Source organism: Trichoderma harzianum, assembly GCF_003025095.1.
Source record: "Trichoderma harzianum CBS 226.95 unplaced genomic scaffold M431scaffold_3, whole genome shotgun sequence".
Lineage (NCBI taxonomy): Eukaryota > Fungi > Ascomycota > Sordariomycetes > Hypocreales > Hypocreaceae > Trichoderma > Trichoderma harzianum.
In genome coordinates, this window is record NW_020209251.1 from 2,908,165 (window position 1) to 2,931,400 (window position 23,236).

Consider the following 23,236-nt stretch of genomic DNA (forward strand, 5'->3'; position numbering starts at 1 on the left):
TAGGGGGTGAATGATGAGGCGGCTGAGTCTGATGGAAGGTCATTACGAGCCCGGCCTAGGCGTCTTAACGTGCCCCAGATCGTGTCAGATTTGGAGCGAGCCATAACGCGTGGCTACCAAGTTTCGAGGTAAAGGGCTGAAAATGGGTGGAAGCTTATTTCTTGTTTCCGTGGGTGGACTCATTCTGACGTTCGTGATGGGCGGGTTTTTTCCTCATTGAAGTGGAGCGAGCCTGGGTTTATGTCACTTCGTACGGAGGACTCCGAGGAACTTGCTTGGGTTTTTTTCTTTTGGTGAAGATTACAGATCAATACGATGTTGTGAGGGAAAATAGGGGATACGGGATGGGAACCTGAGGGTCACAGTTACGAGTATAGGTACAATTAAATCGGGGACTACGAGAACATGGGAAGAAGACGCAGAATCGCTTGTCTATACATGGGTAGTATGGGCTTTTTGGCTTGCTGTGGAATTGGTTGCAGGATACTGAGAGCGCCATTTGAACTCTTTTTGTGTGTTCTGGAACCTTGGCGGAGCGCCGAGTTACCGTTTTCGGTGGGAGCGAGTTGACGTGCGGGGAGGAGGTGAACTTTGAATGCTTGACGTGAGGAGAGCTCGGTAAAAGCTACTTCGTGTCCGTTCCTTGCTTTTTTTCCTTTTCTTTCTTTTTGAATGGAATGTATGTATTGTAGGTACTGTACGGTGTGTCGAGGGTGGGGGATAACGGAGGGGAGCATGTTCACGGTGGTTTAGAAACGGATTGCGCGGCGAGTGGATTCAAAACGCAAAATCTCCATGGGCCTTTTTGTTGGTGATGAATACGGAACACTTACTTGCACTGTCCTCGTACACACTGGATAGTTAACCCTGTCCGATATTTGTCTATCCCTTGCGCCCTGGCGGAGACCAAGATGGATCGTATAATCGGCCCAGATCCAAATATAGACAAACAGACGAAAAAAAAAACCCACGCCCTACGCTCCCCGAATTCACCGCTGCCCGGGTGCTGACATGAACAATGATGGGCGTTTTTTTCCAACAAAAAACACGCAGCGAATCCCCAATGCATGCAGTCCAAGGCGGCGGTGCTCCCGGCTGGTCGGCTTAGGCGGCTTGTCATCACCTTCCAGATCTGTACGAGCACACTTGTTGTGACCCCCGCTCGCTGTTGTCTTGCTCGTTACATGTCCGAGGACCGTGCAAGCAAACAGGTTATGAGGAAGCATGCTAGTAAGGTAAATTTTTGGGGGAGAGGGGGATTGTGACTGGTTACATATTTATAAACGAGCGAGAATTGCCGAGCAAATCAAGAGACGGAGGACCGGATTGGAGCGGAAGGGAAAAGCGAGCAAAGGGCTTGAGGGGGCCACGGGATCTATCTTTCCTTGGGATGGACAATACGTTTGGTTACATTCTGGTTGACGGGGTGATCTGTGGGATTTGAGCTGTTTGTGTGCAAGTGACATGAACTTTTTGGGAGGTTGGGCAGCATGTAAGAGCGCCTTTGTTGGTGTTGCTGCTATATTGCTAATGGAATGGATGGTTTTTGGGGCGCCGAATGTATGTCAGGCTTGTTCTTGATGCTCCGCTTTCCCCGCATCTTTGTCTTTTCGGGCATATTGAACGAAAGCCCGATTTTGTTGAAGGAAGGATTGGCTCTATTCTGTATTGGGATGTGGGATGATGAGAATGGAAAGGCTGGGGCTGGGGTTGGGTGCTTTGAATGTGCATGTGCGAACGGAGTAGATGGTGTTAATATGGCATCTATTTGTGATGAACTCTGCAGTTGTAGGGTAAGTATGCTGTAGATGGACCTCGGATATGAGATGGAGATGGAGATTGGAGATGTGAATCTGGGGTCATGGCCATGACGTAGCGTCAAAGATTAAACCTTCCAAAATGGCATCTCGGGCTGCGATGGTGTCATTCGGTTTGCAAGAAATAGGGACCTCAAAAATGATTATGGCTATGCATGAAGAGTATACCGCGGATTGTCTGTTTCTGTAAGTATGCTGGTGGTTTCTCGATTCCTTCTTTTTATTTGGCAAATCACTTTGGGTCCCATCCGATTCGGAATCCAGTCTTGCCAGCAGCTTAACAGAATTTCTCTTGCTTGCCAGTTGAGTTTGACCTTCCCCAGCCATGAAATGTAGTCGCTTCTAGAACCTTGGGGAGCTAGCAAATGGAAAATGCTTCCATTCGTCAGCTGCTGTGTCCAGTCCCGAAGAGTGAGAGCACATGCAGCCCTGGGTGAATTAGATTGTGATGCTAATGCCGTCTTGCACCCCAAAAGCAAAGCCCTACCTCAGCTAGTGTCTGTGTAAATGTATGTTAAAATGCATGGCACGACCGTTACTCGCCATGTGATGAATCTGTCATGTCCTCAGCAGATCATCAATAGCCCAAAGACCACTTGACGCTGAACAATGGATCAATAGCAGATCTACACAAGTAACCGCCTGCTTCGGCGCTATTGGCCCCAGCCGCCTAGCCTCCCTGCTTTTAGGCTCCTCGGCGGCGTCTCAGGACCACAAGAAACCCCGCGGCTCAGTCGCACAGGAGACACGATGTCACCACCATCCCTTTGCCTGTACGTCTCGAGACTCCAGTCGCCAATCACAACGTCTGGCGGCCTGGATTGTCACGGGGACGCAGCCTGCTGACGGCAAGGAACATTCTGCCTTTTGATTGCTGTCTCAAGGCGCCGAGGGGAGGAGAGGACAAGAGGGCGGCAAAAGAGGGAACAGAGACCCAAAAGGAAGCCGGGTTGCTGCGAGAGTGGAGGAGGTGGAATACATCTGCAACAACAGACTGACAAGAGGGCAGCGGAAAGCGTATTACGTGAGGGAGGAAATACGACTTAAGATAAAAGAATAAGGAACGATGGAGATGCGTATGGATTCTGGATGGGACTGTAAGGAGCAACTCCCGATCACCTCTTCTCTTCTCTTCAAGATCTCAGTTGCTTGTCTATTTCGCTTCTCGTTTGAGTAGCGAGGCTGAGATTTCAACATGTTGAACATAAAGTTGACTTTTATCTTAGCAGCAGCGCAGATACCGCTTGCCGGTGCTGCCACACCAACTCGTGAGCCTTTCCGCGTGTCTCCCTCACCTCACTTCTCTACTCTTTACTCTGCTGAGAGCGAAGATGAGCTGTCCTTGTTCTCGATCACGTTGCTTATTTCTCCGTTAAACAGTTCGGCCATGGACATTCGCCCCGTTGCCGCTTGGATCAGTTAAACCTGGGGGATGGCTGCTAGGCGAGATGATCGCCATGGCGAATGGCATGGCAGGCCATGAGCACGACTTCTACGTCTACGTGAGCGAGTCCAGCTGGCTCAACACGCCGGGCACGGGCGGGACCGAGTACAGCTCCTTGAACGAGGGGCTGCCGTACTGGTTCAACGGACTGGTGCCGCTGGCATATCAGCTCGACGACGACAGGCTCAAGGCGCAGGTTCAGGAAGTTGCAGATACCGTCTTGGGGTTCCAGGCCACTGACGGATGGATCGGGCCAGAGGTGGGCGATGCCAGAAACTTTTGGGCTCGCACTCCCTTCTTTCTTGGCTTGACGCAGCTTGTCGAAGCGGATAGCTCGTGGGAGACCCGAGTCATAACGGCGCTCCGTCGCTTCATGACGCTGGCCAACAAGATGCTCCGCAACAACAGTCAGGGATTTGCAAGCTGCCCTGGAAACGTCGACTGCACTTGGGGACAGGCGCGTGTGCACGATCTCATCATCACGATTCAGTGGATGCTGGAAAAGTATCCATCCGACCAGGATTCACTATTGTGGGACAATATGAATCTGTTTTACTCTCAGACGAACTACAAGTGGGCGGATTGGTATACCGAGGGCGTATTCCAGGAGGTGGTGAACCCTAATAATGCCTCCAACTTTCCATATATCCACGGAGTTAATGTCGGCCAAGGTACGTTGTTGTTCTCACAACGCTTATACCCCCGTTGAGCGAGCCGCACTTATAACCAACCATATGCACAGGCTTAAAGGCATCTACCGTCATCTACAGAGTGACAGGGGACGATGATATGATTACCAAAAGCCAGAATGCCGTCGAATGGACATTTCAATATCACGGCTCAGCTTCTGGATCCATCCTTGCCGACGAGAGGGAGCGCGATTTGGCCCCTTACATCGGAAGCGAACTTTGCACAGCCGTTGAGACATCTTACTCCTTGGCCTACATGTATCAAGTCCTTGGGTATAACTCGTATGCCGATCGTGCTGAGAGGACTATTTTCAACGCGTTTCCCGTGATGATGACTGGCGATAAATGGTCTCACCAATACATGGACCAGCCGAATCAACCGTCTGCCCTCAACATCATCAGGAGCGACGGTAGCGTGCCCCAGGTCTTTACCACGGCAAATAGCGGCGTGGCTACAACGTTTGGCATGGAGCCTCTTTACCCCTGCTGCACGGTGAATCATCCTCAAGGATATCCCAAGTTTGTGTCCAATAGCTGGGTGTCGCACGCGGGTGGTCTGGCGCATGCTCTTCTTGGCCCATCAACAGTGAAGACGGTTGTCAACGGAGGTTCGGTCACAATTACATGCGACACAAACTATCCCTTCAGCAACGTTCTCAAGTACTCCATCAATGCGGACAAGGCTTTCACTCTATACCTGCGGGCGCCTGAGTGGTCCAATAACCGGATGTCTACCGTGTCTCAGTCTGGCGCGTCTTCGTCACGCCTCACCCTTGATGCCGACCCGACGACGGGCATGGCCAAGATCTTTGTCAATCCCGGAAAGACTACCATCACATACATCATCGTTGCCGGAGTAAGGACGGAACAAAGGCCAAACAACAGTGTTGCCGTCTTTTATGGCAACTTGCTCTATGCCTTAGATGTTGGCTTCTCCCAGACTTCGTCTCTGCCACACGCATATTATGATCCCAGTGGCGCTGGGATTTCTGGCTTGCCCTTCTCTCAGCTGCGAGATTACTACGTCAACAGTACTAAGCCGTGGAACGTCGCAATCGATCCCTCGACAATTCAGTATCATGGTGTGAGCAGCAACGCTACTCTCCCGGATCCCATCTTTGAGCAGGGCGCGCCGCCGAACTATATGACTGTTGATGGTTGCCAAATCAACTGGCCGCTGTATCTTGGAGTGACGCCTGACGTGCCGCCTCTCAACAGGAAATGTATCGGGGCGAGGAAGTCGTATAAGCTGGTGCCGTATGGAGGGGCAAAGGTGCACATGTCGGATTTACCAACAGTCAAGTTTTAAGCGTTAGAATGCGAGGGCCGTGAGATGATATATGATGAGATGAGATAGAGAGTGTTGTCGAATTCTTCCATTGCTTGTATATATGGAACGAGTCGATGGCCTGGCTGATAAACAGGGAACAGGGTGCGTCTGTGGCGAACATGACGGCGAACATGAGGGAGTCTGTTAGTATTTCTGTTTGTTAATTCGCTTTTTATTTCTTAAATACCATATTGTACTTGATTCGCAAGCATTGTACCAGTTACTCTTCTGGTGCTGTATCTGGATTTGCCGACAAAAGGTGTTCGTTTCGGCCCATAGCTTCTAGAGTGGGCATGGTATTGTCGACCGTGATATTCGTTATTATTGTATATGTCTGCCATGGTCTTCTTTAATTTCGGCTTTCTTATTAGACTAAGAGACTAAGAGCAGAGCTTGAACTTTAGAAACTTGGCGACTTTTCCTGGAGGAGTTTCGACATACGCGACCTGTCTGAAAGGTGGAATGTATCGGGTATATCGAGTAAAAAATACTGGATATAATATGTCTTCGACGAATAGGAGGCAGATAGGTTTATAGTGAGAGAGCATATAATGCCGCGTTGTTTAATGATGCAATAACTTCAATTAGTACGACCGAGGTGTTGGTTATCGGTGAGACCGACCAGCTTTCAACGTTTCGCTTCCAGTGTTTCTGAGCCATTTCTCTGCGGACCGCTTGTTTCAGTTCTTGATAAACGTCTACTATCAGAAAATGCGTAATTTATTTCAAGAGGGGCTTATTGGGTCATTGTGCATTTTGGAGAATTTTTTCTTGCGGATTTTTTGTGGTTGTTTTCTCCTTATCAAGGTCCATTGAAACAAGGTTCGTTGCCGCGGGAGAGCTGGGGATGGGATAGCTTCACCTCGGCTATGGGCTAATAGCCAATCAGGGCTCTGGACTTCTCAGTATGCGCTATGAACACTGTCCGGGATCCACATAGCGAGGCTCGGTAATGGTCTTCCTTGTTCTGGTGAATTGCCTAATTCGATTCAAGGAGCTCCGGAACTTCGGCCGGTCGCTGGTAGTTGCCGGCCGTAGGCGATCCCGAGCTGGAGTTGCGCTTCCGATGCCTCGCCCAGTTGTTGTGATGCAATATGCGGCGGGAATAAGTGAGAAGTGTCCTGTGATGTAATTCAGAGTCAAGTGCGTGTTTATTCCTAGAGTTATTTAAGTCTGAGAATGTCTCTCTTTGGTATCAATCCGCCACACTCATCAGGAACTCATCAACATATCTCCCTATCTTAGTTCAACGATCCAACGCATTCAACAATTGCAACAATTCAAAACATTCAACAATTCAAACCATTCAACAACTCAAAGTTTTCATAAACTTTACGACACAATGGCCAGTCTGTGGCAGCCTCCTCTGAACTACCTCAGCAGACCTGTTACCGTTTTAGGTGCCGGTGTTCTTGGTCGTAGAATAGGTAAACAACGCTCATGACAACACATGCACTTAGATAGGGACACATACTAATAACTTTGCGCAGCATGTATTTGGGCGTCCGCAGGATACAATGTGAAGATTCGGGATCCCAGCGCACAGCAACGTGCCGACGGTGTTGCATACGTCGAAGAAAACGTGACTTCCTACGCTCAGAAGACTGGAAAGACTCCTGGAAAGGCGGAGGCGTTTGAAGATATGCAAGCCGCTGTCTCAGATGCTTGGCTTGTCATAGAAGCTGTCCCAGAAAAGATCCAGTTGAAGATCGATACCTTTGCTGAGCTCGACATTCTCACACCTACCGACTGCATCCTCGCCTCTAATTCGTCCTCTTACAAATCGTCCGAAATGCTGGAGAAGGTGTGTGATGCTAGGAAGGCTCAGATCCTGAATATGCATTACTACATGCCTCCGGAATGCATGATCGTGGAGCTTATGACAGACGGTCACACAAACCCGGAGATTTTCCCATTCATGGTCGAAAGGTCAAGAGAGGCAGCGACATTACCGTATGTCGCAAGAAAAGAGTCCACAGGCTTCATCTTCAACCGTCTCTGGGCCGCTATCAAGCGCGAGGCTTTGACCATCATGGCCCAGGGCGTGTCTGTTCCGGAGGAGATTGACTCCATGTGGACGGAGATGTTCATCAAAGGTGGCATGGCGCCTTGCCGAACCATGGACAGTAAGTATTTCTCACGCCTAGGACCAATGGAAGCGGTCAACTAATGAGTAATTTGTTAGATGTTGGTCTTGATACGGTGGCTTTTATTGAGAACCACTATATCGCAGAGCGTGGCTTGTCCCCTGAGTATACTGTCGACTATTTGCAGAGCAACTTCTTGGACAATGGGAAGCTGGGAACCAAATCCGCCAACGGTGGCCTCTATCCTCCTTCAGCGGCTAAGCCGATAGTCACTAACGGTACATCGAATGCGCCCAAAATGCTCGTTCTGGATGTTGGTCTTTCTGCTGCTGCACCAAGCATGAGCTCCGGTGAAATTCTCCAATTTAGTCCCGGTGAAAAGAAGCCACAAATTTTGGTCAAGGGTCAAGCAATGCCTGACGGTATCGATATTGACCGTCCAAGCGGCCGTATCTTCTGGTCCAACATGGGCATTCCAGGGAAGACTGATGGAGCCATTTACTCTGCCAACGCTGATGGAACTGACATTCGCACTCTTGTGGCTCCCGGCGTTATCAACACCCCCAAGCAGCTGATCGTTGAAAGTGTGGACAAGAAAATCTACTTTAGCGATCGCGAGGGCCTTTCCGTTTACCGCTGCAACTTTGATGGCTCTAATCTGGAGTTATTGATCCAGAATGGCGATCTTGAGAACCAGGAGCATAGACAAGATGCGTCGAGATGGTGCGTCGGTGTCACTGTGGCTCCGAAGCTGGGCAAATTTTACTGGAGCCAGAAGGGTCCCTCAAAGGGTAGCCAAGGCCGGATTTTCTGCGCCAATATTGCAACTCCCGCAGGCCAGACGGCCCAAACAAGAGATGATATCAGGTGTCTTTTGAAGGATCTTCCCGAGGCAATTGACCTTGAGGTGGATGAAGAGACCAACACTCTCTACTGGACTGATCGCGGTGAAATTCCCTTTGGCAACTCTTTGAACAAGGTTCAACTGGACGAGTTTGGCCTCACAGAAAAGTCGCTCTCTTTTGGAGATTATGAAGTGCTCACCAGGCATCTCAAGGAGGCTATTGGCCTGAAACTGGATACCAAGAATGGTCGCATCTACATGACCGATCTCGGAGGCAACATTTACCAGTGCGATCTCGACGGTAAAAACAAGACTGTTATCTACTCAGATGATTACCGAGCTTTCACTGGAATCACTCTGTTGTGAGTGGGAGTTCTCTCAGTCTAGCTTCGTTCAGTCAGTCTGCAACTTGAACTTACAATGCCCTTTATTCTTCATCACTTCCTGGAGAGGATTTTGTAAATAGTATTTATATAAAATGATCGCTTAATAGAATGTGCCAATTAAACAACAAGTTACGCGGCGAATTAGTTCACCCCTTCATTTTAAAAGTGTCTTGCGGTAAACCTTCATTTGCATTTTGCAAATATCGTATCACGATCCTTATCACAGCATGAATTTGGGGATATTATTAGGTCCTGGTTAGAGCCCTTGTAGATTGACAGCGAAGAGGCAAGATATGGTTTACCGCGGATTTAGAACCGACATTTCACAGACCAGCCAGATTGAATCAAATTGTGATCTGTGTTGAAATTCTCAGATATATCATCCGGGTTTGAAAGTGGACGTCGTACTTGTCGTAGGTACAGGGCTATACCATGTTGTCTGTGTATCGATGTTAAATAACTTGATCCTATAGATGGGAGAATTGAGATAAGTACATATTGAAGGCTAAGGAAATGGCCGAGTGCCGTCATGAATAGAACAAATGCAAGACTTAAGATGTTTGCAAATGAGCATTAAGAGAGGAACCGTTCTTCCCTTTGGTCTCATATCTCATTTGCTGTCCTTATTTAAGATAGAGAAACTAAGTTTTGTAAATATAGAGCCAAAGTACCTCAGACTGTGCTGCTGCAGACTATATCGGCCATCTGTTTCCGATTCATTGTTCTTATCTGATGATCCATCTGACGGAGTCTCCTCAGTACTCCATCGACACGGTGTCCTCTGGAGATATTGGTACTTTCCTTTGTTTGACTGTGATCTTTCATCATTTCTATGGATTCTCCACTATTAGTGGACACCGAAGAGGCATACTGAGAAGCCAAATGCTCATCTAAACTCTTGTCCATGCTCTCCTGGTTCTCTACTAGTTGGGCTAGTGGATATTGCATAGGGATTAGACTGCTGTCAAAGCCGCAGATTTCTTCGTAGAATCCATTATTCCACGGAAATACCTGATCTATGTTATATTGATGTTGATTGAATGTCCCTATCGGATATATCAATGACTCCTGATGAAAGATTGATATCCGTCGATCCAATAAATTCGGTTCATTTTGGGAAGCAACCAAACCCAGATAATTCTCGCTGCCAGTAGCAGAGTCGAGAGTGTCAAGCTCCATATCTGTTGCACATGGTTCGTGATATAACTGTTGCAGATCGGTAGCTGTTCGAGGATAATATGCATCTGAAATGGGGATATTCTGCGCTTGGACACGATTTGATAAAAATTCGGGGGTCATCGACGTTGATGCAGGCCAGTCTAGAGCCATCTGTTATCATTAGAACACGATACACAAACACACCGAGCTCTGGTTACCTTACATGCACCTTTCGAGATTCGAGCGTATTCCGTGGCGCTTCTGACGGCCAAGTACTAGCAGAGATATGGTTGGGTAATGACATGGTGATGGTTAATGTTAATTTGCATGAATATTGGCTGGAAAGGCTTCCTCATCCCACATATATATATGGCCAGCTGGCAAAATGTGCGAAAAGTACAAGGGTCATACCAGCTGCGATTCAGCTTGTCCGGCCAATGATGTGAGCCGGAGAAATCTCCGTGAAGAGGGGGCCGCTGAACCGACTACGAAAGAGTTTGTCATATTGCCTAATTTACAGATAATCTCCATTATTTCTTCGGCAGTAAAAGTCATCAAATGATAGGCTACTCGTTTGCGTTTCATGCTTCTTAAATGCCACAAGCTATTGATGACCTCGAAGTGGGACCCCCGATGCAATTACATAGCAGGATCTTCTCATGTGAAGAAAATCGCCCGCATATAGGTCGCTCTGTTTTATTTTGCTAAGATATATACTATGAAATGAGCCTCTATGAGACGCTCTCCATGGAAACTTCTAGAGGATTAGCTATGGCCCTTGCGAATTGACTCTGTATCTAGATGTTGAGTGCCTTGATTTAGAAGGATGATTTGGTAGTCACGTAGACTAGCTGCAAGTTGATTGTGATGGTTCCAATTATGTGAACAGGTGTACCAATCACTGTTGATCACTTCGTGATCGACCCTACAGCTATCTATGCACTGATAATAATGTACCCCAGTGCATTGGTACAGAGTATCAAAGCCTGAGGTAATTGGATGGCTCTTGTTCCACGTATAGCATACGAAAGAAGAAAGAGAGAGCTATTTCCCAAAGCTATCCATATAACCCAGACGCAGTTGGGATTACAGTTATGACATGTGGTATGGCCTCAGACATCAAGATGATGCTGGTGGAGGCCATCGTTTAGATAGAAGCCCGGACCCTATCAAAAGCCAATCGAAGAGATTCACGAGAATTTAGCTTCTTGATTATCTTGCCCTGGATAATTGTTACCATCCCCTTACGCGCCTCTCCAATGAACCAGTTTTGTACCTGTGTATAAGCGCCTGTGATAAAAGACAAGATTGATAGTAAAGGTTTTTCTGTAAGACTAACCAACTAACTATATAATCTTCGTTGAATGCCTCGATGTCATTAAAAGCTGCGACGTGATAGATGAGTAAAAAAAAAAAGTTGATAAATTGAACCTTGCTTATCTGCACTCTAATACTTACTACAGGACTAATCCTAATGTCTACATGAAATGTAAAATCAACACAACGCATCCGTGACATCATCGGAGAACGCTCCGTAAGGCATCTTATTGGCTGCTGGTGAGCTGTGTTGTCATGGCTATATGGTAGATGCGGGGAGAAATCGCCACTAGAGATTTACTAGCCAAGAAGCTCAATGGCAACAAACTCTATGTAATTTCGCAACATGGGCGGGGAGCAGGGCATATTAAGCAATTTAGGCGTTAAGTCAAAGTGACAGCATGCTTCAGACATCCACCACCTTTCTCATTTGGTGTGTCATAACATCAGATCAGAGCTGCAATTTTTGGCAACTGGCTGCTATGTAGACATGGCGAAGCGATACCAGCCGCTCCTCCCCAGCCCTAGGTCCTCATCAGGCACAGAGCAGACCGGAACGAGCTCGAGCTCGAGCTCGCAGCAATTGAAACGACGTCGCAGCGGTGTGGCGGTAGCTTGCAATGCCTGCCGCCGAAAGAAAATACGAGTAATTCATTGGATAATCAAGTGAGAGTAATAACTTTTGAACTCGGTCTGATGCTGGCTACAGTGTGATGGCATGCGTCCAACATGTTTGGCGTGCCGGGGGGTTGCAGCGCGATGCACATACCGCGACGACTATCTGATGACTCCAGAATCGCAAAGGCTTCTCGTTGAAGTGATGCGTCTTCTCAATGCGCTCCCGGAAAAAGAGACGTTAGGTATATTGCATTCGCTAAGGAGTGAGACTGACGCGGCCGTGATTTATTCTACGCTGAGGGATGGAGTGCCGACAACTCAGCGACCATCTGAGCTTCGTAATGCCGTTGCGATTATGGATAATTCATTTCAAACTCTCGAGCTTGAATCTCAGAACCCAAATGCATATCCTTTCCTACCTCCCATTATCCCCCAGACATTATCGAGAGATGCATATCATCAGCTTACCACCCTGAGCAAGCAGTCTGCTGCCTCAGCCTCTCCTCAGCCTTTGTTTTGGGATACTGATCCCACGGCATCGCCAATATCACTTTGCGACTCTCGATTGTTTCAAATTAACATCAGTCATTGGACCAATGTTCCGATATCAAATGAGGCGGCTGCCCGCGCCATATCCCTGTACTTGGAGACGGATCATCCTCTGCTGGGATACTTCGACCCCAACCTCTTTGTATCGGACTTCGTAAATCTTAAACATGATTACTGTTCCCCAATGCTGATCAACGCGCTGCTCTATTGGGCTTGTGTAAATACTTGCCTTTTACTTTCGTTCTCAACCTACACTGCTAATGTTGAAAATAATAGCAAATGTACAGTGCGGTAGATCCAAGTATCGATGTACACGCAATTGCATTCTGTACGGAGGCTGAGAGTATATGGAAGACCGAGAGAGAACACGATGCGATCCCCAACCTGGCTGCAGCTCTATTCTTGAGCTTGGGTTACCTGGGCCAAGGAAGAGATCATGCTGTATTGTCATATATATCACAGGCTACCAGGATGGCCGTGCGACTAGGTCTCTTTGGCGTAGAAGACGATAGCGAGGCAAAACTCAAAGTTGACGAAATGACTGCAGAAGCGGCCAGCGCCTATTTACACGCCGCTTGGGGTTCATTCAACTGGATCAGGTACGTTCCCCTCTCCAGTTCCCTTTTGGGTGAGGCAAAAATGGTCCATGATTACTCACTCAAGGATATTCTCTCTTCACCCGTACGTGTAGTCTTATGTCGCTCTTCTATCATCAGCCAGGGTTAGAGGGGCCTCGATGTCCCCCACACTTGCCCATACCCGGATTTGGACACGACAACGGTGCCGATGGAGCAGAGGGTCCTGGATCTCCTAGCCTACAGCCTCAGTTCCAGTATATGGGAGGCGTATTTCCTTATCTATGCAAATTTTGGAGCATCATGTACGAGGTGAGCCTGACCTATGACAACACCCAATCGCCGCTGAACGGGCTTGGGACTCTGCACTTCGCGGAATATAAGTTCCGCGAATTACTTGTTTGGAGCAATACTCTCCCATCATACCTCTCGAGAGTTAACCGAAATCCGCATTATGTCCAAGTTTTACAGTAAGTCCTCGCTCTCTCTGCACCATATACCCTTCCATTGTTGTATCTTGTATTGTGCTGATTCTATCGGCGATCCCAGCATTTGGTTCCATACTGCTGTTCTTTGTCTCTTCAAACCATGTATCCAACAACTCGGAATGAGCCGTCTTCGAACCCTTCCAAAGAGTATCAGTTCCCCGGAACTCGTGTATGCTGCGTCTATTTCTCAGTTAAAGCAACTTGTCGTGAACTATAGACTTCATTTCGCATCGTCTACATATACCATTTTGTGGCATACAGCCCTGATATATCTCGCCAACGAAATTCTCAACACACCAAAAGATGAGGACTCGTTCTTTTATTTTTTGCTTTGTGTCTATGGCTATGAACGACTGCGCCGGTCTTGGCGCGTGACGGCGTCCGTTTCAAGAGCACTTTTGTCAATGGCGTTACGCAAAGGGGGCATCACAAGTGGTACGGCTCGTCGAATCTTGAAAGATCTGCAGAGTGACCGCTTTCGCAAGAAGTTCGGTGAAATCAGAGCAACATTCATGGCAGATTTGGACCTGGCCGCGTCGGATCCAGGTTCGGCAACGGTTGAGAAGCAGGCAGAGGATTTTGAGCACAATGCTATGCTGAGAGATTACACGAATATCCTGGATGAAGATTAAAGATAATTGTTAGGAACTGAATGCTTGGAATAGTTGTAATGAATTTTTCAGAAGACTTTTTATAAAACTTTTCATCTAATCTAGTGGGTTCTCTAAATATTGGTCTATGAATAATGGAAGAATAAATAGCACATCTATAAGCAATGTGAAATGACTGCAGGAATTGCATGTAAAGGTCGGAAATCCACCCCACTTGCTAGAAGCAAAAGATTTGATCCGTCATTTTCCCAACGGCTCCTGGAGCTTCGAATCCCATTGCTACCAATGCCTTCTTAGAGGCGTTCACCATTCCAGGAGGCCCACAGAGCATAACTTTGGTGTCTGGCGATGGCCCTGGTAGTTTCGAAGCCATGACGGCCTGCGTGACGAATCCTTTCCCATAGGCCCATTTTTGAGGAGGTTGATCCAACATGTACCAGACTTTGAAGTTCTTGGGATAGTTTTTGGCAAATGCGTCAAGTTCTTTGCGCAGGAGAATATCCTCTTCGGTTCGGTTGGCAAGGATCAGGCTGACCTCGGTGGTATCTTTATCGTCCTCGCAGATGGCGCGAATTAGCTGATACATGGGTGTAATTCCCGTTCCTCCTGCAATCATTCCAATCTTCTTGCAGAGGCCTCTCTTGTATCGCATGGCACCTTTTGGACCACGGAAAAGCACTTTGTCGCCAACCTTTAAGTTTGCCAGGTATTTTCCAGTCAATAAACCATCTGGATAGCACTTGATTACGAGTTCCAGTCTGCCGAGGTCCGCGTTGTTTGAGACTGGTGTGTATGATCTGGAAACATCTGCTCCATCAATGGCAGCTTTGATAGCGACGTGTTGACCGATAGGAATGCCAATCACATCAGTTGGCTTTGGTAGCTGGAACACAAAGAGGAAAACGTTTGGTGACAACGTGTCTTTCCTAATCAGCGGAAGGCTTTTGTATTCTTTGGGCTCCAGCCAGCCTCGAGCAAGCTGTGGATTGCTTTTGGCGACACTGTTGCTCTTCATATGCGGGGGATATTTTGTAAAGCCGGACTCGATTTGAGTAAATTTCGACAGCTGGATTCCGAGGACAACTCCAGCAGCAGTACACAAAAGACTGGCTGCAATGAATCCATTTGAGAATCCTCCTTGGGGCAAATGGACGCTTGGAAGCCAGCGAGGCGACAACTGAGAGAGAGAAGCCTTCCCTAACACCTCCGGCAGATTGAGTTGGCCATTCGAGGCAAGTAATAGGGACAAACCACCAGCAATTGGGATAGCTGCCAGTGTAGCTGTGGCGATAGACGATGAGGGCTTGATAGCCTTTGCACTCTCGGTTGTGTTCTGGACTAGTCGAACAGTCTTGGGGCGGACAATCTCATGAGCATCTTTGGCGGTGCCAATTAAGTAGGTCTTCAGGATCCCATCGGCATCTTCAGAATGCCCAACCTCTTCGTAGGCCGCCGTTGCATCAGTGCCGGCAACATCAATTAGGACATCCGCTCCACCAGGGTGGTCTCTCACGTATTTGGAGACATCATAGACTAAATATGGCCAGATTAGTAAAGAAGAAAGCATTACCGGCCGTTGCTTCGATGAGAATATCTTACCCTTGCCGTGGATCATAACCCACAGGTCATCTCTGGTCTTGTGCACGGCAACTTCTTCTGTAGAATATTCTTGCATAGCTGCAATATTACTCGAACAGGTCTTTTTACGAAGCTAGGAGGATAGGAGAATAGGAGAATTAAAAGGAAGTTGTCTTTTTTAAGGGAAGAAGCGAGAGGAACTTGGCTGATAGAAATATTCCAAATCAGACCAAAGCAGAGGATGATGATAGAGGTAGAGAGCTTTGTTGATGCATCTTGAAAGAATCTTTTTGCTGACAGACTTCTCTTCCATATATAATAATAGAACGCCTGTGTAACATATCAACTGAAGGAATTAAGACATTGCATCCATCTCCAGCGTGTAAGTTGGCCCCCACTAAATCGGGCATTCCGAAACAGTTGCCGCGGAAAGGTTCACACTGTCTTCGCCGCGCTCCGGCTTTCCTTGCCGAGCCAATTGATTGGATCGTGAATAAGTGAAAAAAGCGATCCTCGGGTAGCATTTCAGGAGCATTGCCGAGGATAGATGTCAAGGAGATGCAGGAATAACGTCATCCACACAAACTGGATGGATTTGCTCGGCAGTTGTAAGCGAAGTTTCGCGATCCCGAGATTGCAAAGTCCGCGCCGTTTGAATCCTACTTATAAGTCTCGAGCTTCGCACAAGATGAAGTTTACTAGAAGACAGACACATTATCGAAAGCTAGTGTTACTAAGTCTGACGACTACAACACCAACACCATGGCAGTACAACAGTTTTATCTCCTTGGAGAGCCGATAACGTCTGCGAGAGAAATCGACATCTCGTCGAACTTGGATCTCGATGGACTCAAACACTTAGTTGCTTCTTACTTTGCCATTGTCGAGCCAAATGGTATGTTCTCATAGGAAACAAACGATTTTGCCTGATTTATCGGCACATGTTACTAACCACCTACCAGGAATTGAGTTCCAAGTCCAGGAAAGCGCATTGCAAGAAGTCTCGGACATCACTTCCATCACTGGACCAGTGGCTATCTCTATCGACGGACATGCTGTCCGTGACCCTCCCGGTCCCAAAGGGTTGCCCTATCTCGGCAACTTCTTTGAGATTTACCCAGACCACTTGGGCAACCATCAACGTCTCTTCCAGCATTATGGACCTGTGATCAAGACAACTAACATGGGCCGTGTTGTGTATCAAACAAATGACCCGGATATTGCTCTAATTGCTTTTAACGAGTCCGACTTCTTCACGAAGAAGATTAATGAGTCCCATCCTCTTTACGCCTTAAAAACGCCAGCGGCCGGTGTGTTCTTGGGAGACACCGACACGGAAGAATGGAAGGTCGCCCATAAATTCCTGCCTCCCGCTCTTGGACCCAAAGCTGTTCGTCACTATGCACCGACTATGCAGAAAACAGTCGAAGATGCGTCCAAAGTGTTTGATGCGCTGGATGAACAGGGTGAAGCGTGGAATGTCTATCAGTACATGCTGAAGCTTGGCTCCCAAGCTGTTGGCAAGCTCACCTTGGGCCTCGACTTTAACCATTTCTCTTCACCTGATGCACCCGTTCATGAGATGGTTCATCTAATTGCTGAGGTTCTATCGCTAAATAAGAAAGTCACCTCCAAAGGCGATTGGTATAGCAGCCTGCCATTTGGTGATCCCAAGCGCTTGAAGGATGTGAAGCATCGGGTCGAAGAAATGGTCGAGGAGTCTATCCAGAGAGCTGCTAGAGGCGGCGTGGAGGATCTTCCTCTGCAAGATGCTGCTATAGAGGCATCGAACATGGTTGGTGAGTAGCCCCATGTCCACTCATTGGATCTCCCCATGCTGATACTGACCGTTACTCAGACTATGCGATTCGAGCGATCGACAACAAAGGCGAGAAACTACCAAAATCTAGCCTTGTCTGGGCTCTTATTGTCGCCACTGGTGCTGGCTTCACAACTACCAGCTCCTTGCTTTCATGGCTCATCTATGGATTGGTCACCTACCCAGGAATGCAGGAGAGACTCCTTCAAGAGCTAATCGACAACGACTTTACCGAAGAGACGCAGATTACTTCAGATTACACGGATCGATTGGTGTTCCAAGATAAATACATCAAGGAGATGCAGCGCAAACACAATCCGTCATTCCAACCAGGGCGAACAGCAAAGACCGACCTTATTCTTCCGGGTGGCTATAAGATTCCTAAGGATGCCGTCGTGATCCCCGCTTTGCACCACATCCATCACAACCCTGAACTGTGGAGCAACCCAGAGAAGTTCGACCCGGATAGGTGGGACACAGATGAGGTCAAGAACAGACCAAAGGGATCGTATATGCCATTTGCCGCGGGAGGACGAATGTGCATTGGGTTCAACTTTGCACTTCAAGAGATCAAAGTCTTCTTACCAAAGTTGATTTACCGATACAAGTTCACCCGCGAAGGAGACACGACAGTCGAGTACGATCCCATGTTCCAGCTGATCAGACCAAACAATTTGTATGTGCGAGCTGAAAGACGTGTCAAGTGGCCGCCTAAGTCTGGTGCTGCTTCTCCTAAGAGTACTTCCGCATAAGTTTGTAGACACATGACGGAATTTCTTCCTGGAAAGCTCAGTGCTGCCATGACCATGAGCTGACTCATGTTTGCATTAAAAGATGATAGAAAATTGATGTTCAACGTTCACACCATGTACTTAGTTTCTCAACCATAGAATTTAGATAGAATTTAGATCAAGTACGATGATTTCCTTCTACGATTTTTACCTATATGGATAACCTTGGTAAATTTGCATGAGCTGATGTCGTGGACTTGGCCGACTGACGCCGTACACAATGGGGAGCGGGTAGTACTTCAAGCGTCACACAACTGCTTATCAATTTATGAGATGTTCTTTTTCACACAAATACTTACATTTTATACTTTTTATATTTATATATCTGACATGAGTTTACGAGCGGCTAATAGTGATACATATTCCCCTAAAGACATGTTAATTGGTGCTTTACACTGATAATTGATAATACCTTACCTGACGCCAGCCACCTCTGAGTTAGTACTCTTAATGCGTCTTGTAAGGTGGCTAGTGAACCAGCATTATCCACTGCTGGCTCTTCTGGTAAACTAGACAGTACAATACAACTTTGATATAACAAGTGCATTATAAAGGGTGAGACGGTAGGTAAGGGGATAGTGCCACCCGGCAGGAAATTTTGGGACATGCGGGCAGACTCTCGAGCTATCACTCCAGGGTCAACCATTGGGTAACTAAGCGACTGACTGCCAACCGGGGCTTTCATTCTTTCCGAAGATGATGATTGTTCGAGCAATAAAAGTGCACTATTTGCCCGTTAATACCTTTAGGGTAAAAAAGTATGTTGGTTAGTTCTTACATGTAGCACGCTGCTGTCTGTGTACAGAATTCAAGACTTCTAGTCTCTGCTTCAGATTGGGAGAGGTGGATAAGAGCGTGAAGAGTGCGATTCAATTGTGCAGCTTCTTGCACGTAGAAAGCGTCATCTCTAGGCTCATCAGAGACATGTCTGATAACTTGTCCTAAAAGATATGTTGCTTGAGCAAATCGTGCGAATCGTCCCATTCGTAGTTGTGACTGGGATCCTATGGTGAATAATTCGGTCGCATGCAACAACTGAATAACCGTCAGATTGCAGAACGTTTGAACGATATCCAGTACATACCCCCTGCTCCCATGAAGCATCGTCAGCTGGGAGAATGTCACCAGTTGCTGGGTCCGCAGTAGCAAGCATGCGTGGTGGATTCCCCAAGTTGATGAACCTTCAGAACACATCAGCTAGGTAAATTACTGGTTGGATAAATGAAAAGATTTGCGGGCGCAGCCCCATCCAAATAGACCATTTAAGTAGTGCATACCTGTCTAGAATCAAAATTGCCCACCATACCCTCCTTCTCTCCTCTATATCATCCCATGGGAGTCCCGTTGCGTTACTCTGCTTTATGTCCTTGTCAAGTCCCAGTGCTACTGCATGTCTAGCGCATGTGCCAACAGACATATAAGCAGCCGGATAAATGCAGTGTCCAAGCTCGTAAAGAGCTATGAAGATACCTGCTTGTACGAGTCTGATGCTCAGATTCCCAGCATTCTCTAGCTCAAAGAAAAACTGCTTTGCGGCAATATACGCAGGGGATTTGGGACTTTCAGATGCCGTTGGTGTCCAGTTTATCAACTGCATGGAAAGAAGGAGCAGAGTAGAATCTGCATGGACTGGGGTAAGTGGACTGAGGAGATGCTGGTATATCCAAGTCTTTGATATACATGGCATATATGCATAGACATTACTGAAAAAGGTTGTCACCATCTGCCGGACCTCCTCATCTCCACCCAGAAAGTCGCTGACATATGCCGGAACTGCTAGACTAGGCCGTGGAAGTTCCAGTCGAGCCTGGCGAAAGATATTCATATCCAGGAAGAAAGAAGGCGGGAAAGGTTGCTGCACAACTCGCTGCTGGGCCTGAAGGGCAATCAAGGAGCTGTGCGCGTTGGATGGCCGAAGACCACTGGGATATTCACATTTTCCACCGTTTCTGCTGGACGTGAGTATCTGGGAATACATGGAAAGAGGTGAAGTTATACCTTCGGCAATGTCCGCATTGTGGTAATGCTTTGTCACACTTCCCCTTCCTTTGCTTGCATCTATTGCAAGCAAAAGGAGCAAGCATCTTGTCTGCGGGAGTTGCCGTTCTCAACCTTGCATGCGGATTCTTCGGACTCGCGGCCGTGTCCGTAGCGGCGGCCGGCAACTCTTATAGGAACCGGCTGGCCGTGATTACCAAGCACGCTGTCCGCGCATTAGCGACATAAACCAGGAGCTAAACTCCCGTAGTGTGTGATGCTTAGACACCACTAGACTTACGTGGGCCAAGTACACAGATTCCAACTTGCCCGGCGCTAGCCTGGTTCTCAAGTGTGCGTGGAACATCTACATTAGTTGGCTTGGAACGATACTGAACTCTGTAGCCTCATTGAGAAATGACATAACCAGATCTTGTATACCTGCAACTGTACATAGAAGTCCAAACCAGATTTACTAATTATAGCTATATACTCGAGAATGCAGCATACGTATGTATGTATTTGTAAGATTTCTCTAATACTCTGGAATCAAATCAATAGCGTGTTCTAAGTGTGATTCTTCCAAGTATATAAGATGCCTTCTACGGCATGTAGGAGAGGTTTTCTTCTCTCATCAACAATTAGATCTCAACAGTTCCATCTACAAATCCACTCTTCAATCCACTCTACTCCTCCAATTCATCACCAGCCATGGCATCCAGGTTCCGTGTTTTGATGGTCCTCTCATCGGCCGCCAAGTTCACTACAACTGGCGCCCCCACAGGATGGTACCTTCGTAAGCCTCGAACCTAACAAATGAGGATTCTTAATATTAAAACATTTTCTAATTTGATCCTTTAGCCGAGTTTGCTCACCCATACAAGGTCTTGAGTGAAATTGCCGACATTACAGTTGTCTCGCCAAAGGGCGGTTTCTCTCAAGTTGACCCAGGCTCTGTTAAGAACACAGCGACGACCGATTCCCTCTCTCACTCCTTCCTACGTGACAACGAGTCAGTATGGTCCAACACTGGCAAAATCAGCGACTATATTGGAAGAGGAAAGGAATTTGACGTCATCTGCCACCCTGGTGGCCACGCACGTATGTCCAATGTCACAATCGTTTACTTGAGCAGCAAAAATAACTGATTTTCCTAGCTCTGTTTGACTTGGCCGAGGATAATGACCTGAAAACCCTGATCAGTGAGGTTTATGAAGCTGGAAAGATCGTTGCAGCAATTTGCCACGGTGTTATTGTTCTCAAGGATGTTAAGCTCTCCAACGGCCAATATCTGGTTGCCGATGCGCCCGTTACTGGCTTTAGTAACGAGGAGGAGGATAAGGTTGGCTTGACCGATGCATGCCCGGTGCTTGTGGAGACAGAGTTGGTTAAGATGGGAGGACGTTTCGAAAAGTCAGACGCTCCATTCAAGGCACATGTTACTGTTGCACACAACGGACGTCTTATCACTGGACAGAACCCAGCTAGCGCACCAGGATTTGCTGAAGCAATCAAGCAGTCGCTCCTGAAGGCTTGAAGTGGAATACCAGGGCTTAACGACTCACGATATAATCGGAAAGCTTCAAATAAGCTCTAGTACAGATAGAATAGTTAATGTCAAGTTACTCATTTTTTTAATCTTTGAGATCTTATACATGATAATTGAAGGTGAATTTGTTTTGCCTCTCCATATATTGTGAGTTTCCCGTTATAAAATGCGTTCCCTTCTTTGTTGTATGTTATGACAGAGCAACAAAAAAAAACGATGCGTAGGCAGTACCAGCACTTCACCAGCACTTCACAGCGAGTGAACTTGACTGGTTTACTGTCACCTATTGCGGCCGGCGGTCGTCCCCCGCACATGCAGCCACCTTCGGAATCACGGCAAGCGACAGGATCACGGCAAGCTACAGTGTTTCGTGCAGTGCCAAGGCGTAAACTAGCCCTTCTGGGGCTTTAATTCTCCAGCGACTAATGCAGAGGGATGACGGGCTAATGTCGCTTTAAGGATATTAGCAAGACAACATCTACGCTGTCATTACGATAAACGCCAAAATTCTCGCACTTAATCTGCAATTGGGAGGATCTGACGCCGTTATAGAAGTGTTCTTGAGGATCAGCTATTTATCCCGCCATCCCTTCTATGGGTACGGAAATCAAGACGACTTTGGAAAAATGCCTTTCTACCAAAACCACCTTTTACAAAGAAACTACTAAATGAAGAGTCAACTTGGAAAGGTACATCTCGATCATAATAGCTCATGGACCAGTCGAAAGATAACCACTTGTCTTGGGTATTAATAGTAACAGACTCTGTAAGTGGTGTTGGTAAAGATCTAGCCAGGATTCTCCACTCTTACGGTAAAAAGTGTGTATACCACACGATCTATTGAAGAAGCAAACAAAACGACTGCAGATATTAAAGCCCCTCTTCTTAATTCTAAAGGTGAAATCATCTTCTTGTACCCTGATTTGAATGATCTAGGAGCAATTGAGAAGTCTCCTGATGACTTTCTTTCGAAAGAGACCGGATTAGATGTACTTGGGAATAAGACTGGCGTTATCACGTCGTCTTACAGCTTAAAGACGAAGCAACTCTACAAACAGCAATTAGGTACCATTTGCATAACACCTTTTTTATTCACAAAGCTCTTCACTTTTATTAATAGAGTTCTCAAAGAGTGCCACTCCTCAATCCGTCCAAGTACTATGGGGGGCATAATCGGTCATCTGCCATTCACCACTTGGTGGGGTGGACCTCAACAATACGAATTCCGCTGTAGACGCCAATGCATGGACCAAATATGGTAATAATAAAGCCGGAAACTACTATCATGGAACAAAGTTCACCAAACTGCACAAAAACGATGGCATCATAAAATATTGGACTCTAAAAACGCATGCCTCCCTGTTAGAGGCTCGCAATTGAGGTAGTGGTCTATTCGCTAATTTATCTGCTTACCCGGAATTGTTCGGTGGCCTTTCGATGGATGTGAGTTTGGAGCAGACTGGTACTTGGACATAGTCTTGTACACACCTTCATGGCCAAAGAATTGACTTGGAAATTGTGTATTGTGTCCAAATCTAAGGTAAAAGGTTTGACTGGCATCGCAAGGGAATTTTGGAGATGGTCTGAGGAGCAAAGCAAGCAATATCGC

General features: G+C 47.1%; 8 protein-coding genes across 8 annotated transcripts; 5 read left to right on the forward strand and 3 right to left on the reverse strand.

Moving 5' to 3' along the window:
• Positions 1-3,274: 3,274 nt before the first annotated feature.
• M431DRAFT_3298 (hypothetical protein) lies at positions 3,275-5,259 on the forward strand (the record flags this gene model as incomplete). Its single annotated transcript, XM_024914355.1, has 2 exons — positions 3,275-3,932; positions 4,004-5,259. The coding sequence occupies 2 exons, from the start codon at positions 3,275-3,277 to the stop codon at positions 5,257-5,259; spliced, it is 1,914 nt and encodes a 637-aa protein (XP_024777996.1).
• Positions 5,260-6,622: 1,363 nt separating this feature from the next.
• Positions 6,623-8,630, forward strand: M431DRAFT_14849 (hypothetical protein; the record flags this gene model as incomplete). The annotated part of the gene is made up of 3 exons (XM_024912779.1): positions 6,623-6,707; positions 6,771-7,406; positions 7,466-8,630. The coding sequence occupies 3 exons, from the start codon at positions 6,623-6,625 to the stop codon at positions 8,575-8,577; spliced, it is 1,833 nt and encodes a 610-aa protein (XP_024777997.1). The 3' UTR covers positions 8,578-8,630.
• A 639-nt stretch (positions 8,631-9,269) lies between these two features.
• M431DRAFT_549032 (hypothetical protein) lies at positions 9,270-10,059 on the reverse strand (the record flags this gene model as incomplete). The annotated part of the gene is made up of 2 exons (XM_024921274.1): positions 9,270-9,926; positions 9,979-10,059. The coding sequence occupies 2 exons, from the start codon at positions 10,057-10,059 to the stop codon at positions 9,270-9,272; spliced, it is 738 nt and encodes a 245-aa protein (XP_024777998.1).
• A 1,503-nt stretch (positions 10,060-11,562) lies between these two features.
• On the forward strand, positions 11,563-13,934 carry M431DRAFT_77290 (hypothetical protein; the record flags this gene model as incomplete). The annotated part of the gene is made up of 5 exons (XM_024922556.1): positions 11,563-11,718; positions 11,782-12,479; positions 12,527-12,838; positions 12,931-13,284; positions 13,364-13,934. 5 exons carry the CDS (start codon positions 11,563-11,565, stop codon positions 13,932-13,934), a joined length of 2,091 nt encoding a protein of 696 aa, XP_024777999.1.
• A 156-nt stretch (positions 13,935-14,090) lies between these two features.
• On the reverse strand, positions 14,091-15,642 carry M431DRAFT_14851 (hypothetical protein). The gene is made up of 2 exons (XM_024912780.1): positions 15,513-15,642; positions 14,091-15,446 (listed from the first exon to the last, which is right to left on the reverse strand). Exons 1-2 carry the CDS (start codon positions 15,586-15,588, stop codon positions 14,131-14,133), a joined length of 1,392 nt encoding a protein of 463 aa, XP_024778000.1. The 5' UTR covers positions 15,589-15,642; the 3' UTR covers positions 14,091-14,130.
• Positions 15,643-16,253: 611 nt separating this feature from the next.
• Positions 16,254-18,062, forward strand: M431DRAFT_79629 (hypothetical protein; the record flags this gene model as incomplete). Its single annotated transcript, XM_024922848.1, has 3 exons — positions 16,254-16,386; positions 16,454-17,290; positions 17,350-18,062. 3 exons carry the CDS (start codon positions 16,254-16,256, stop codon positions 18,060-18,062), a joined length of 1,683 nt encoding a protein of 560 aa, XP_024778001.1.
• Positions 18,063-18,875: 813 nt separating this feature from the next.
• M431DRAFT_549038 (hypothetical protein) lies at positions 18,876-20,201 on the reverse strand (the record flags this gene model as incomplete). Its single annotated transcript, XM_024921275.1, has 4 exons — positions 20,100-20,201; positions 19,379-20,050; positions 19,186-19,282; positions 18,876-19,136 (listed from the first exon to the last, which is right to left on the reverse strand). The coding sequence occupies exons 1-4, from the start codon at positions 20,183-20,185 to the stop codon at positions 18,876-18,878; spliced, it is 1,116 nt and encodes a 371-aa protein (XP_024778002.1). The 5' UTR covers positions 20,186-20,201.
• Positions 20,202-20,789: 588 nt separating this feature from the next.
• Positions 20,790-21,615, forward strand: M431DRAFT_3304 (hypothetical protein; the record flags this gene model as incomplete). The annotated part of the gene is made up of 3 exons (XM_024914357.1): positions 20,790-20,874; positions 20,940-21,179; positions 21,236-21,615. The coding sequence occupies 3 exons, from the start codon at positions 20,790-20,792 to the stop codon at positions 21,613-21,615; spliced, it is 705 nt and encodes a 234-aa protein (XP_024778003.1).
• Between the last annotated feature and the right edge of the window lie 1,621 nt (positions 21,616-23,236).